Here is a 14,126-nt window from a genome sequence, read left to right as displayed (position 1 = left end):
AGGCTGGTGTGGTTTGAGGTGTGCCCACCCACACCCATTTTCCGGGAGATGTCCATGCCAGAGAGAGCTAGCTGGGTGCAACCGAGCTGCTGCCCCTGTGGAGACCGCCTGTCTGTGCAATGCTAGGTTTAGATATTGCATTTCCCCAGAGACTGGATTGGGGGTGCAGGACTGTATCCCAAAGCCTCGCTAGGCACAATTAGCACTCTGGTTTTGGAAGGGGTTCTGAGAAGCAACATCACTATGGGGAGGAGGGGACACACTTCATTGCTTAAACTGTTTCAGGTCCAATTTAACCCCACTTGACTTCTGATCTCCCTATTTTATCAAGATGGTGATGGATGAGAAATTTCATCAAGAATCTGACATATAGCAAAATTAACACCAACAGGGGTACATGAGAGTAAAAGGCAGAAGAATATCAATTTAATTGATACATTCAATATTTATGGAGGATGTCCTTGTGATCAACTCCTTCTAAATTACTCCAGGAAGGATTTTCAGTAAAGCCTTCAAAGGAAATATGTGGCGAGGGGGGCGGGGAAAGGAGGGGTTGGGGTCAAAATAAGGGGGATGTAATTGTATGGGGAATATAAAAATAAAATTTAAATAAAAAATAAATAAAAACCATCAAAAAAAAAAAGAAATATGTGGTGGTGAAGAATCAGGCCGTAGCCAGCTCTTATTTTTTGGAAGTTTGTTCTCTGTTGTTTCCCATTTTTCTTTGTTGTGACATATATACATAAATAATAATCAGACAAAACTGATTACTTGGGACTCATTTCATTTACAGGATTGGATGCAAAAATACAAAATGGATACTACCATTTGTCATCTTTGTTTGAGTGGAAAAATACTATGAAGAATTAAAAGAGAATGATCAATTTGTTTATAATGAGTAACTCTGAATGTCCATCATATGGCACAGGTAAACTACTCAGAAAACATGTACACATCCAACTTTCTGTTAACAGTTGCCTGAAAACTTTATTCTTCAGAATTCAGGACATCATGGTGATTTTCCTGACCTTGTTTATCACCACTGAAATAAATATTGTCATGTAGAGTGTTAGTCTGCTAGGGCTGCCATAACATTTTTTATAATTATAATAATTTTATAATATTTCGTGGCTTGTATACTCTTTTTTGATATGCATTTCAAAATAAAAAGGAAAAATGTAAATAAGGAAATCATCTATTCATACATTTAAAGGGGGTGGTTGATGTAATTTATATCCATTTGTATGTTTAAGATTGTGGCTGAAGCATGTAAATATAGGCATTTCGGTAAAATAAAGGAAGCACAATAGATGTAAAACATGCAGCCTGAGATACAAAAGGGTTCTCTGTCCTTTTTATTATTGGCAATAAAAATATAAATCAATGGCAGTTGATGCATTGTCAAAAGGAAAGTCACAAATATTTTAAAGACCTAAGTATGAAATTATCATCTGCTATAGACAGTCAATGAAAATTCAATGTGGGCTTTACTTCCAACATTTAAAGAACTGGGAGGTCATCACTCCTATTCTTACAGCAAGAAATAGTTGAAGAAACTGAAATCAACTTCTTTCCTAGGGTCCCTTAGAGAACTGAGTTTGCAGTGAAAAACACTGCCTCCAAATGTGGAGAAACAGGTGTATCTAGCCTCATGGTCAAATTTGCTTACCTAGTGCAAAAGCCACTGAACACACCTTCTGATAGAAATAAATTGCAATTTTGATGAATGGCTGCAGGCTGGCTATGGATTAATGTAAGAGTGAGTAACTCCTGGGGGTCTAAGCTTAGGGGTATTCCACCTTTTTGTGGAGCTTTACCTTCAGAAATCCTACTAGTTTTCTTGGTGAAGATCTAATAAAGACACACCTCTGGCAAGGGGCAGGGGAGAGTATTTATTGTGAAAAACACCTTCAAACAGCTTTCCTCATAACAAAAGCCTCCTTCTCTGTTCGTAAGACTTTACTAGAGCCTATGCCACAGCTGTGGCAGGAAGTCATTCTCTCACTCCAATTCCATCTAGCCTTCCTGACTCACCTAAGAGTGTATGGGTGGAAGCTATAGAAAAAAAAAATCACTTGTGAAAATCACAGGGCAGAAACATAAGCCCACTAAAAGGTGAGGTTTAAATATGTTAGAATGCCTCCCCCAACACACATCTTTTACTTCCACACCAATGGAGTTCCAGCAGAATAGCAGTGTATTGGAAGACCCACACAACAGATTCTCTCTGAAGAGAACTACATAAAAAATCCAGTCAAGATGGTAGACAAATGTGAGCAGACTAAGAAATGTAATGCTCCTGCCACCAAGAGCTATAAAATCATTAAACAAAGCCCAATTCCTAGCCAGATTAACATATATCCCCACAATCAAAGTCTACTTAGCTAAATTCATATTCACGGCTTTCAACATTCATAACTTAAGGCAAGAAAAAACAATCAGAAGGGAGAAATCATCAAAATCAGACTCAGATATGATAAAGATATTGGAATTACCAGACAATATTATAAAATAACTATAATGAATAAGTTATGGATGCTGTAGAAAAAGAAGACAACACACAAGAACAGATGAATAATAGAAAGATGGAATTCTAAGGAATGATCAAAAGGAAATGCTAGAAAGACTTGAGATGGCTGAAGAAAGAATCAGTGTGCTGGAAGGAAGGCCAATAGAAAATTCCCACACTGAAATACAAGAAAATAAAGAATGAAGAAAATGAATCAGAATGTTGAAGAGCTCTAAGACAATTTCAAGAATGTAACATACATGTAATTGGAATACTGGAAAAGAAGTGAGAAAAGATGAAATACTTGAAGTAAATATTAAATATAAAATTAAAGTTAAAAATAACTTTGAATTTTAAAAAAGGTCCTGAACTGTTCATCTTAAATATCGAAGTGTTTCTTTAACTTACCATCCTACTCTAAATGATAAATGGTGACTGTATATTAGACTGATAGAATAAATAATTCAAAATCCAATCTCCTATAAAGTCCGCTGATTCTTTACCAAAAACTGATATTGATTTATCCATCTACATACATTTGCATTTCTGGTGAGATAAAATTAAAATTACATACAAAATGAGGCCCGTCACAATATTTAAGTATTAAATGTCGATTAGTCACTGTATCATTTAGGACTATCTTGGTTTATGAGTTTGATTCAGCGCTAATTCCATTCTGCTAGTAGTAAACATTGAGCTCTTCTTATGTTTATGAAATGAATTTAGGTATTATGGAGAGTCACAAAAATGCATAAGAAATTGGCTCTGCCATAAAATACTACCGTAGATGCCTTTTCACAACTTTTATGAACTTTATTTTTTCCTACTATTTAATACCAATAGTCAGTAAAAAAGTTGGATCTTTGCTTTGCAGGATTTTGCTGGACAGCGAGTATGTGTGTTTCACCTGTAAGGGAAAAATAGTGTTGATTTCTCATTAACCATATCATAGTTTAGTTGACATTGAACTAATAGTATCTTTTAATTTTAGAAAGTTTATCTGCATTTCCTTACCTGACTAAAACTATTTTCTCATTTTTCTTTTGGACACATTAATTCAGTATTGTTCAAATACATGGCAGTTCCCGAAAAAGCTGTGAAATCCCAATAACATTAGCAACAATTCTCAAGTGATTTATTAGCCTTTTATTTTGTTGGGACGGTTTTAAGTATGCAGTCTGTAATTCTTTTGGTATCAAATGATGACGTGGATTTCTGAGCTAAGTGATACTCCTGTGCTGACATCTCTTCCACCCAAATAATTCTGCTTTTATTAATAACAGGACAATACTGAGCTTTTTAATGTAGTCATCGACTGCTACCAATTTGTTTTGATATTTTGAATAAAAGTCTTCACTAATACAAGAAGGACTATGGCAACAGAAACAGTATGTATGAATATTTGCTTGGATAATTTAGCAAGGGGAGGCTCAAGTATAAAAATGAAAATAGATAAAAGAAGCTTGTTAAAATTTTGTTTTCTCTATAATGAGAACAGGCTAAAGTGGATGGCTTTTTTTGTACCAATGTATGCAAAGCACTTCAAAAAAAGACTAAGCAAATACCAACTGGATACATAACGCATATACAGCTTCCTTTTTCTTTTTTTCTTTGTCTAGCAATGTTGATGTGTAAAAAGAATCCCTTTTATGATGATTGGTTGCTACCTCTACAGAGCTTTCCTTAGAAATGCTGCCAGTTAAGACTTGGTGGTGGGAGGGAAAGGCTGGGGCAGGGTGGTGGTTTCCCACATGAAACTCATCTTGCATCTTGTAGTAAAACTGACTTCAAGGGCAGGTAAAGGAGATTACAGCTTGCTAATCATCCTGAAACCCAACATTTTGCCATTTCCAAACAGGATGCCAATCATCAGGCAGTTTTTCTTCTAACAGCAAAAGCCCTTATTTCTATCATTCAAAGCTATCACTGCAAATTCATCTATATACAATGAGTAAAAGTTCCAGAAACTGACTCTATTATCCAATTCTGAGTTTAGTGACATGGGATAACAACTTTAGTAAAAAAAAAAAAGGCATACAAGTGTTTTGGTGCATTCATTGCTGTTGAAATTATAGGGGAAATCCCTATTTTCAAAGCATGCTTTGAAACTGCACTTGTTATTCAATTCAGCAAATGTTGAAGAGAATACTATGTAAAACTCTGAGTTGAGCAATTTAAGAGTTATAAAGATAGAGTAAGACTACACTGTCCAGAGCCCCCTCCACTGCAGAAGTCCAGTACCACTAGCTCCAAAAAAGTTCTCCATCCCACAATGCTTCTCCTCCCCATGGTTGGCCAGAATCACAAACACCAGAAGGAATGCCTGCTTTAACACTTGTTTATAGGATTCTTTGGCCACATCAGTCGCTTCAGAACAATTTTCACTTGTAAGATCAATGCTGACTGTTCCAGTCCTGAAAACAAAAAAACTTGCTGAATCTTTAAGGCAGTGGTTCTGCACAAGTGGGATTAGTTGGGTAGTAGGTTGGGAAATCTTATTAAAACTTTGATTTTGAAATCTCTTAGTCATATAAAAACAGTGATTGTCTTGGGCCTCCCTGGTGGTGCAAGGGGTTAGGTTGTGGCACCATGAACTTAACTGCAGCCATTGCAGCGTGAGTTCGATCCCCAGCCAGGGAGCTAGCCCACATGGCGCAGCAGACCTCTCCTGTCTCGTATGCTGCTTCTCTCAGCAGTCATTCAGTCATTCTGCCTGTTCTGTTCCCCACTCTGTCTTTGGTGAATCTTTTCACCCCCCCCCACCCCCGCACCTCTAGCCTGTACCCCAGTTCTTATATGCATACATAAATAAATCTTAAAAAAACAAAAGGACACTGATTGTCATGCCTCTGCCCAATGCACAAGCTTACTAATAAATATTTCTTGAATGAATGAATGATACAGAGAGCAACTTGATCACCTCTAGAAGTTGTAATCACCATGTTTATTGTTATCTTCTCATGTAGTCCAGGCTGTTTGCATATTTCTATAGAGAAATATGTATATATACACATATTTTCTGAAAAATTTATACTGGATGTGAAGTTAAATGATAGAATGTCATTCAGAAAGATTGGCTAAAATCATTACTCAATTAAATCAACAAATATTTGCTGATCACTTACTATTGGCAGTCACTTTCTATATATTAATGAAACAGTACTGAAGAAAATAAACAAGGGGCCTGACTGGCTGAAACTTAAGAGTCTTGTGGAAGAAAATAAACCATAAACAAAATCATTTTTATTTCATTTAATATAGCAAAACAATTTCTATTTTAATGTGTATACAGGAAACAGGACATGATAGAGTGAGATGTATCTGGGGAGATAGGTGCCCTACTTTAGTTAGAGTTATAAAGGAAAGCTGTTCTGAATATTTAAGTTTGAGCTGAGTCATTGAGGAAAAGATGGAAGAAGTTTCATAACAAAACATTTTACCCTTGAAGAGGAGAGGGCAAGTGGAAAGTTTGGAGGTAATAAAAATAGAGTTTATCTTGATCAAGGTGCAGAAAGGAGGTAAATGAGTCTCTAGGAGAGGAGCTGGCATTTTTTTTCTCAAAATGATCTGAAAGTAAATATTTCAGGCTTTTTCAGGACCTATGTTTTCTTTTCAAAATACTCAACTCTACTATGGCATCACAAAAGCAGCCATAGAAGTACATAAATGAATGAGTACAGCTATGTTCCAATAAAACTTTATTTGCAAAGACAGGTGATGGGATGGATTTGGCCCAACAACATGGATGGACCTTGAGGGGATTATGCTAAGAGAAATAAGTCAGATGGAGAAAAACAAATATTTCACTCAAGTGGAAGATAAAGAATCAAAGCAAACCAACCAACAAAGCAAAACAAACACAGATTCTGATAGCAGAATGGTGGTTACCTGAGGGGAAGGGGAGGAGGATGGAGTGGGTAAAGGGGGTTAATTGGATGGTGGTAAGTGGAAACTAGCCCTTTGGTCATGGTTGTGGTGTGGTATATACCGACAATGAGGTGTGAAGTTGCACATGTGAGACTTACAGTATTGGGAAACCGATGTTACCACAAAAAAAAATTCCTAAGAAAATCAACTAATGTTTTTTTTTATTTTAAGGGAAAAAAATTGTAAAAAGAAAAGGATTGGTTGTAGGGGTAAGAGAAATGCCAAGATAGCTTTCTGGCTTGAATCAGATTGTTGATAGTGCTGTTATCAAAATGTGGAAGACAGAGAAGGAATCAAATTTTAGTTTCACAAAGCTTTGGTTGGACATATCTGTGAGACATTTGGGGTCATCCCAGAATGTCTAAGTAGACAGAAGAAAATTGTACCATTTTCAAAGCAGGTAAAAGACAGAAGCAAAGCTAGTATCCAGCCATTCACCCTAGAGTGGCTTAGGAGGGTGTGATATCATGTTTTTAGATGCTGAACTAGGAGCAGATGCAACTCAGGGTTTTTGTTATAGTGGCCATGACCAAAACTTTCTGTGCCAAAATAAAAAATCAGCTCCTTCTTTAACATAGGAAGCTTCATGTCTTTTTCTGCATTCTCAACAAGTGGCACAGCAGTGAAAGGGGCCTGATTGAAGACAGATAAAAATAACTGGTGTAGAGAGACACAGGATGTTCATTGTGACCAGCAGAGTTTTGCAGTTGTGACTTGCAAATATGCTGCTATACACTTCTGTTGCTCTTTGACCACATCCTAAAACACAGCTCAACATGTCAATATCAGAGCTGTTTGCTTTCTTGAGTAATCTAATCGTAAGCCTCAGGGAAAAAGTGACCATGCTTTGCTGTTTCTGTTTTAAGTCAACCTAAACTGAATGATCCAAGAAATACTGCTATAGACAATAACTGTAGAAAGAGGAACAAGTTAATGAATCAGGGATCAGAACATATGATAAGTAACGTTTCCCAATATACTAGGTTAAATATGTTTTAAAAATGTCAACTTTGTTGAAATGGGTTTATTTATGGTAGAACGCTATAGTAGTGGCTAATAATTAATATCATTCATGCTAATATAATGTATGAAATCCCAGAAAAAAAGATACAGAATTTGTTGTTTTCAAACTTGTTGAAAATATACCCATAATTTGACACACACACATCCATAGATTACCTATTTTAAAGGTGGTAATTGTAGTGGGTAACATATATCCTATACCTCTCAATCATGTGCAGTGCTATAAACCAATGTTACTGCAATAAAATAAACATGAATGAAATAATTTGAGAACAAAAAAAATGCCATATTTTAACAAGTTCAGTGGACTACCATCCTATCTTACAACGACGTAGTTGGATTATGCTTTGCTGTCAGTTAAGGAATATCCATTTTTAGTTACTTAAACAATGAGGAGTTATTTTCATTAAAAAGTAAGAAACCTAGTTTGTGGCTACATTCAGTTGTTCCTGCATGTCAGAAAAACTCATATTCTCGTGATTTTTTCCTCTTGGTTACAAGATAACTTCTATAACTAAAAGTACCACAACTGTGTATAAGAAAAGTCAGCGGAACTAGGAGCAGTAAGGTGGTGACAGCTTCAGCTATTCCTTTTTAACAAGAAAAATGAAAGGGCCTCCCCAGTGGCACAGCGGGTTTAGTACAGCACTGTGAAGCTGTCTGCAGCCTTTGCAGTGCTGGTTTGATTCCTGGCCAGCCAGGGAGAAACCCACATGGCTGGACAGACCTCTCCTGTCTTGCCCGCTGCTCCCCTCAGCAATGTACTTTGGTCAGTCTGACTGTTCTGCTCTCTGCTCTGTCTCTGGTGAATTCTCTCATCCTTCCGCGCCTCTGCCTGTACCCCAGTTCTTGTATAAAATAAATAAATCTTTCTAAAAAAATAACAAGGAAAATGAAATATTTTTTGGGTCTCATTATCTTTTCTTATCATCAGGCTCTTTGACTACATCTAACTGTTGCAGAGGGTGGAGGGCAGCCAGAAGCAGAGAACAAGGTTCTCACATTGGTTTAGACACAAGTTACCTCACCTGGCCCAGGCACAGCTATTGCTTCAAACACCAGGCCATGAGAAGACCCAATGTGTTAACATGATCTTGCCTAGACAACTAATTGTGTCTGCTATACAAACTCTGTTACAGAACAAACAGTATAACTCACTCATCATTTTAAAATTGTGATGATTATTGTAATGTTCTATTCAGACCCCCTTTAGAAAATAAAGGAGCGATTACCCAGCTGCCTGGGGTTTTTTGTTTTGTTTTTTTTTTTTAAAGATTCATTTATTTATGCATACAAGAGCTGGGGTACAGGCCAGAGGTGTGGGAGGTGAGAGGATTCACCAGAGACAGAGTGGAGGGTTAAAGGAAGACAGAACTCAAGTTAAGGGCTCCCTTCAGGCACTGCCTCAATTGAAAGGTACCTTATTGAGGTCATGTTTCAAGGACCTTCTTTAACTACTGATCTGCAAAGACCACTCCCTCTCCTCTGCCCCTTTACTCCACTCCCCTCGTCTGCTCCTGTCCCTGTCTTTCCTGGGTCCCCACATGCAGAGCCATTTTGAAGTGCCACGCTGTAGTCAGAACCAAGTGCTGGCTAAAATGGGCTAAGATAGCATTGCAGTAGAATCTCCCTCTGCCCAATCCTGCTTTTGGCCCTTGCGCGCTATAGGTGCATTTGCTTTCAACACTCTCCCAGCAAACCTGCTGCAGCTAATGTCCCTCTCAGCCTCCTTCCTAGACAATTTAGCCTACTATAAAAATAGAATGGAAAGGCGCAGCAGACCTCCCCTGACTCGCCCGCTGTTCCCCTCAGCAGTGTACTCCGGTCAATCTGCCTGTTTCTGTTCCCCATTCTGTCTCTGGTGAATCCTCTTACCTCCCACACCTCTGGCCTGTACCCAGCTCTTGTATGCTTAAATAAATAAATCTTTAAAAACATAGAATGGAAAATTTGATATATTCAATACATGTAAGTTTCTCAATTTCAGTTTTAACATTTACTTGGAATTTTAAAACAATTAAACAGATTAGAGTTATTAAAGTTGAAATGTAATTTTGAAGACTGCCACATGCCAATGAAATTCTTTGTTATTTCAGCTTTGGCAAGTATGAAAATATTTGCCATCTGTACCAACTGTTCATTTCCCCGATTGAGCAAACACTTGATTTTGTTTAAATAATATATACATATATTTGAAATAGCTTTATTTTTTGAATATGAAATTAACAGTTCATTGCAAAATCACAGAAGCAAGTGAAAGTTTAAATAAGAATGAAAAAAAATCACTTAAAATCTTAATACATATCTGTTACTCATCTCTCAGTGATATCTGTCCAAACTTTTCTTTAACAATTAAATTTACTTATTTCCTTACATCATTGCTCATTTTTATAGAATATTTGATTTCGCCCCTCAGGTGTAGTCCTTGTAGCTCTCCCATCACCAATTCACCTGTGCACCATCACCACAGTCCCTTGTGTTCCTCCCTCTCCTATTTTGACCCCACTCCTTCCTGCTCACCTGTTCTATGCCTAAGACTTTTAAAAGGCATGAACAACTGTTTCTCTAATCTTTCCTTTAGTCTCAGAAAGTCTGAGGATTTGACCCATGCTCATTCTTCTTTGCAATAGTAACTGAAAGAAATTTTAGGAATTAAAGTAGAGCAGATACATATTAAAAGAGATTAGGCCAAGGATTAGGTCCCAAAGTAGACCATACCTCTTTGTTCAGTAATGAGTAACCGGTACTTTCGGAATGCAGCTTCTGCAGAAAGTTGGGACCAATTGTGTGCACCTGGTGGAACAGTGTGACTGACTAGGAAGAAAAGGCTGACTAGGAAGGGATGCCAGAGCTGATGGTGCCCTGATTTGCCACAGCTGCAGATTTTCAGCTTCATTTCTCATCCCCACACATGTTCTACCAAACAGCATGGTAGAAGCACTGCAAACTGCCTGGGACGTGCAAAACCAGGGCTGTTATTGTGTGTTCTGGGTTATTTCCTGTTTGCATACTTAAATCTAAATAAATTTGGTGGTGGGTGAAACCTAAAGTGTCTTATGAATTTAATTGCTAAGTTGCACTCTAAACAACTATAGTTAGCTCAAACAGACATTTCTATAAACACACAAATAATTCAAGGCTACTTTCTCATAGTAAATTGATTCAAATGATGCAGAATTTTATAAACTCTTCTTCCCTGCAATCTCCCTCTTCACCTATTTTTAATTACTAATTTAATTTCCTTCTTTTACATATAGCTGTTGAGGCTTCTATTATTTCTAGTGTCAGTTTTGGTAATTGTGTCTTTCTAGGAATTTATCCATTTTATGTGAATGTTGAATGTACAGAAATAAAGTTGTTCATATTTCCTTAAAATTCTTTGAATTTCTATAGAGTCTGTGCTTAATGTATTTCAATTCTCATGGTCTTTACAAGGAATTAGCTTTTGGTTCCATTGATACTTTCTATTGTTTTCATGTTTCTACTTTCAGTTCTGATCTTTATTTTCTTCTTTCTATTCTAAGTTCTACTTCTTCCTGCTTATCAAGGTAAAAGATTATTGACTTAGACTTTTCGTCTACGTAATCATTTTGTTCCCTGTATTTCTTTCTAAGCATTGTGTTAGCTATATCCCATAAGTTTTGATGTTTTTATTTTCACTCAGTTTAAATTATTTTGCAATCTCCGTTGTGAGTTCTTCTTTGACCTTGAGTTATTTAGAAATGTCATTTATTTTCCATATATTTGGACACTTCCTGTAATCTTCCTTTGTTACTTTCTAATTTAACTCCATTATGACAAAAAAGTACACTGTATTATTTAAATCCTTCAATAGTTTTTGAGACTTGGATTAGCATGTAGTCTATTCTGGCAATTGTTCGGTGCATACTTAAAAAATAATGTGTATTTAGCTGTTACTATACATATTCTTTAAATATTAGATTTTTGGGGTTACGTGTTGCTCATAGCTTCTATGCCTTGTGGGTTTTCTCTCTACTTTTCTCAATTACTGAAACCACAGGACAGTCTGTTGTATTGTCTGTCTTTCCTTAAATTTTGTCAGTTTCTTTTTCATTTGTTTTGGGGCTCTGCTGTTATGTAGGTTTATAATTATATATTTCTGTTGAACTGACTCTTTATCATTATGAAATACTACCAATAAAATTATCTCTAGTAATATTCTTTGTCTTGAGGTCTATTTCATCTTCAATTAATAAAATTGCTTTCAAAGTTGTAGTCAGTGTTCAAGTCTACCTTGGCTTTCACTTTTTTTTACTTTTCCCTGGGCGTCTGGACCCCCTGACATGTGTGCTTTAGCAATGGGAAGGATGCAGAGCTTAGCTCAGTCCTGTTATAGTCCTCATCGTTACGTCTGATTTGGTATATCATTTGTCCTAAACCAGGTCAGCAGCTTTGGATTGGTAAAGTTGGGGTCTTTCCCTAATCGTTAAGAAATGAGGCTGCCACTGTTAGCCAATAATGTTTGGGGGTTTTGCACTTAATCTTCCTATTCACTCTTCCCTTAGTCCCAAATCAAATCTGCCACCTCTGGTTTTAAAGTTGTGGGGTTTTGTTGTCATTTTCATGCCAGTCATCTGACAAACCACAAAAAGTGGAGGAGGAGGAGGAGGAGGAGATCAGTTAAGATCATACCATTTTCTATAACAATTTTCTAAGAATAAACCTTTCTCAATTTCTAGATCACACCTTTCTTAACCTGGTCAATGGTTAATGGTTATGTGGGTTTTGCTTTGTGAAAGCCATAATTCCGGTCATGCAGCCCTTTCTTACAGAACATATCTCACTGGGTTCCGGTATTGATGCAGCTCCAGTACTTTCCAGCCTGGAGGTGACAAGGGCCTCCCCTATGTGATTTACCTAGAAGTGAAGTGCTTCACCATTCTTTGTTATTCCCATTAGCTCTACCTGCACATATATAGATAGCCTCTCATTGAACTCATTCAACCATCCCTTTTGACTGTTGCATTTTCTTCCAGAACTGTGACTGGGTCATTGCTTCTTGGTGTTTCTGCTTCTATACTATGTTCTTAGGCTTCAGAGTCCTCCAGTTCTCATTTACTTCTCCTGGACATGTTCTGGTCCCAAATCTCCTATTTTGATAAAAATTTATTTGCAATAGCCAAGATATGTAAACAACCTAAATGCCCCCCAAATAGATGAATAGATCAAGAAGATGCGGTATAGTTAGACAATAGACTACTAGTTGGTGGCCTAAAAAGATAAACTCATGTCATTTGTTTCCAACATGGATGAAACTGGAAGGGATTATGCTAAGCAAAATAAATCAAAAGGAAAAAAGATAAATATTGGATGATTTCACATATAGGTGGAATATAGGGGAACTGAACAAAGGGTCAGGAAAAAGACAAAACTGACAAGATGACCATAGATCTGAGGCATACAGCAGGGAAGGGGGAAGGAAAGGGGTCAAACTGGGGAGAGAAGAGCACAAGGGACCATGGAGATGGATCATCAGTACAATGGTGGTGGGAGAACTACAGGGATGACACCTGAGGGGAGAAATCAAATACTGTCTAAAAATTAACCATGATGAAAGAGAATAAATTAATATTTTTTAAAAGTTGTAAAAAATTGAATCTATCTTATTTAGTGGAAGATTCACTAGTCCTAGTCTCACTGGGATAAGCATTTTGTAAATGTCAATTAACTGTCCTGGGATATTTGGATTTTATGAACACAATCTTCAGTAAGTTTAAGCAAAACATCTTTAGAGAGGGAAATTCACATATAGGTAGCAAACTAGAAGTATTTTGTTCTCCCTCAGGTAAGACAGACCCTGAATGTGGGAGGAGGCCACAGCATAAGAGCTAGTTCAACAGGATGGAAATGTTTTAGTGTTTCCTAAACTACATACCTCAGATCACTAGTCCTGCAAATGTTTTGGGAAAAATGAGAATATTCTTCTTACGTATTAATTTTTGGAAATATTGTTTATCCTTCTCTTGAACACAGAAATCTGCATATTCACTCACTAAACAATGAGAAGTCCCACAGTAAAAAATGGTTTTATTTAAATCAGTTGTTTCAAATTAGAAAAAAAATTCTCAGAAAGCTTTTACTTTGTCAATAGTATTCCCTACAGGGCATCCCATAGAAATCTGTGTAATGGAATAAATTGTTTTCTTCTAGAAAATTTGGATATTTAAGACTTTCTCATGAAAGAAAATGAACTATTTGCTATTAGCCACTTCTCTCTCATTTCTGAATCTTTATTATTTACTCTTTTATTTTGGTGTTTTATTTTCTAAGAAGTCTGTTTCTATGAGGCTTAATAACAAAATGATCTGAGAGTCTTAGGCCAATTCTAAACACAATTGCTTTTAACTTATTTTTTCTTTTTCATTTTTCATTTCATTTGAATAACTGTGTTTGGAAAAATCTTGAATCAATTAATGAAAATATGAATCTCAATGTAATAAGATATAATTGCAACAACAAAATTAATTTTGAATAATCTCACATTTTAAAACAGCATTATTGAAAGAACATGCGCTCCTCCCTCCTGTCTTTCATGAAGTTGATTTGTTACTTTGTACCAGCTTCAATTTTATGAAGGAATGTGTCACCAGAATGAAGAAAAACCACACAGAGAGGTACATTTTGTTTCTATAAAACAAAGATGTTC

The 14,126-nt window shown here is 36.5% G+C and overlaps 2 protein-coding genes across 2 annotated transcripts in view; one reads left to right on the top strand and one right to left on the bottom strand.

Moving 5' to 3' along the window:
* Positions 1-14,126, bottom strand: part of GUCA1C (guanylate cyclase activator 1C) — a 103,663-nt gene that overhangs the window by 228 nt on the left and 89,309 nt on the right.
* Positions 801-14,126, top strand: part of LOC119257542 (T-cell receptor-associated transmembrane adapter 1) — a 45,835-nt gene continuing 32,509 nt past the window's right edge. Inside the window, exon 1 of the mRNA XM_054700622.1 lies at positions 801-928. Coding sequence (XP_054556597.1) covers positions 877-928 — 52 coding nt within the window. The 5' untranslated portion in view covers positions 801-876. The remainder of the gene's footprint in view (positions 929-14,126) is intronic.

This window comes from Talpa occidentalis, unplaced genomic scaffold (assembly GCF_014898055.3).
Source record: "Talpa occidentalis isolate TD23 unplaced genomic scaffold, MPIMG_talOcc4v2.1 talOcc4.4, whole genome shotgun sequence".
NCBI classification, from domain to species: Eukaryota; Metazoa; Chordata; class Mammalia; order Eulipotyphla; family Talpidae; genus Talpa; species Talpa occidentalis.
Note: the sequence above shows the minus strand (reverse complement) of the source record. Positions and strands in the feature narration are given on the sequence as shown.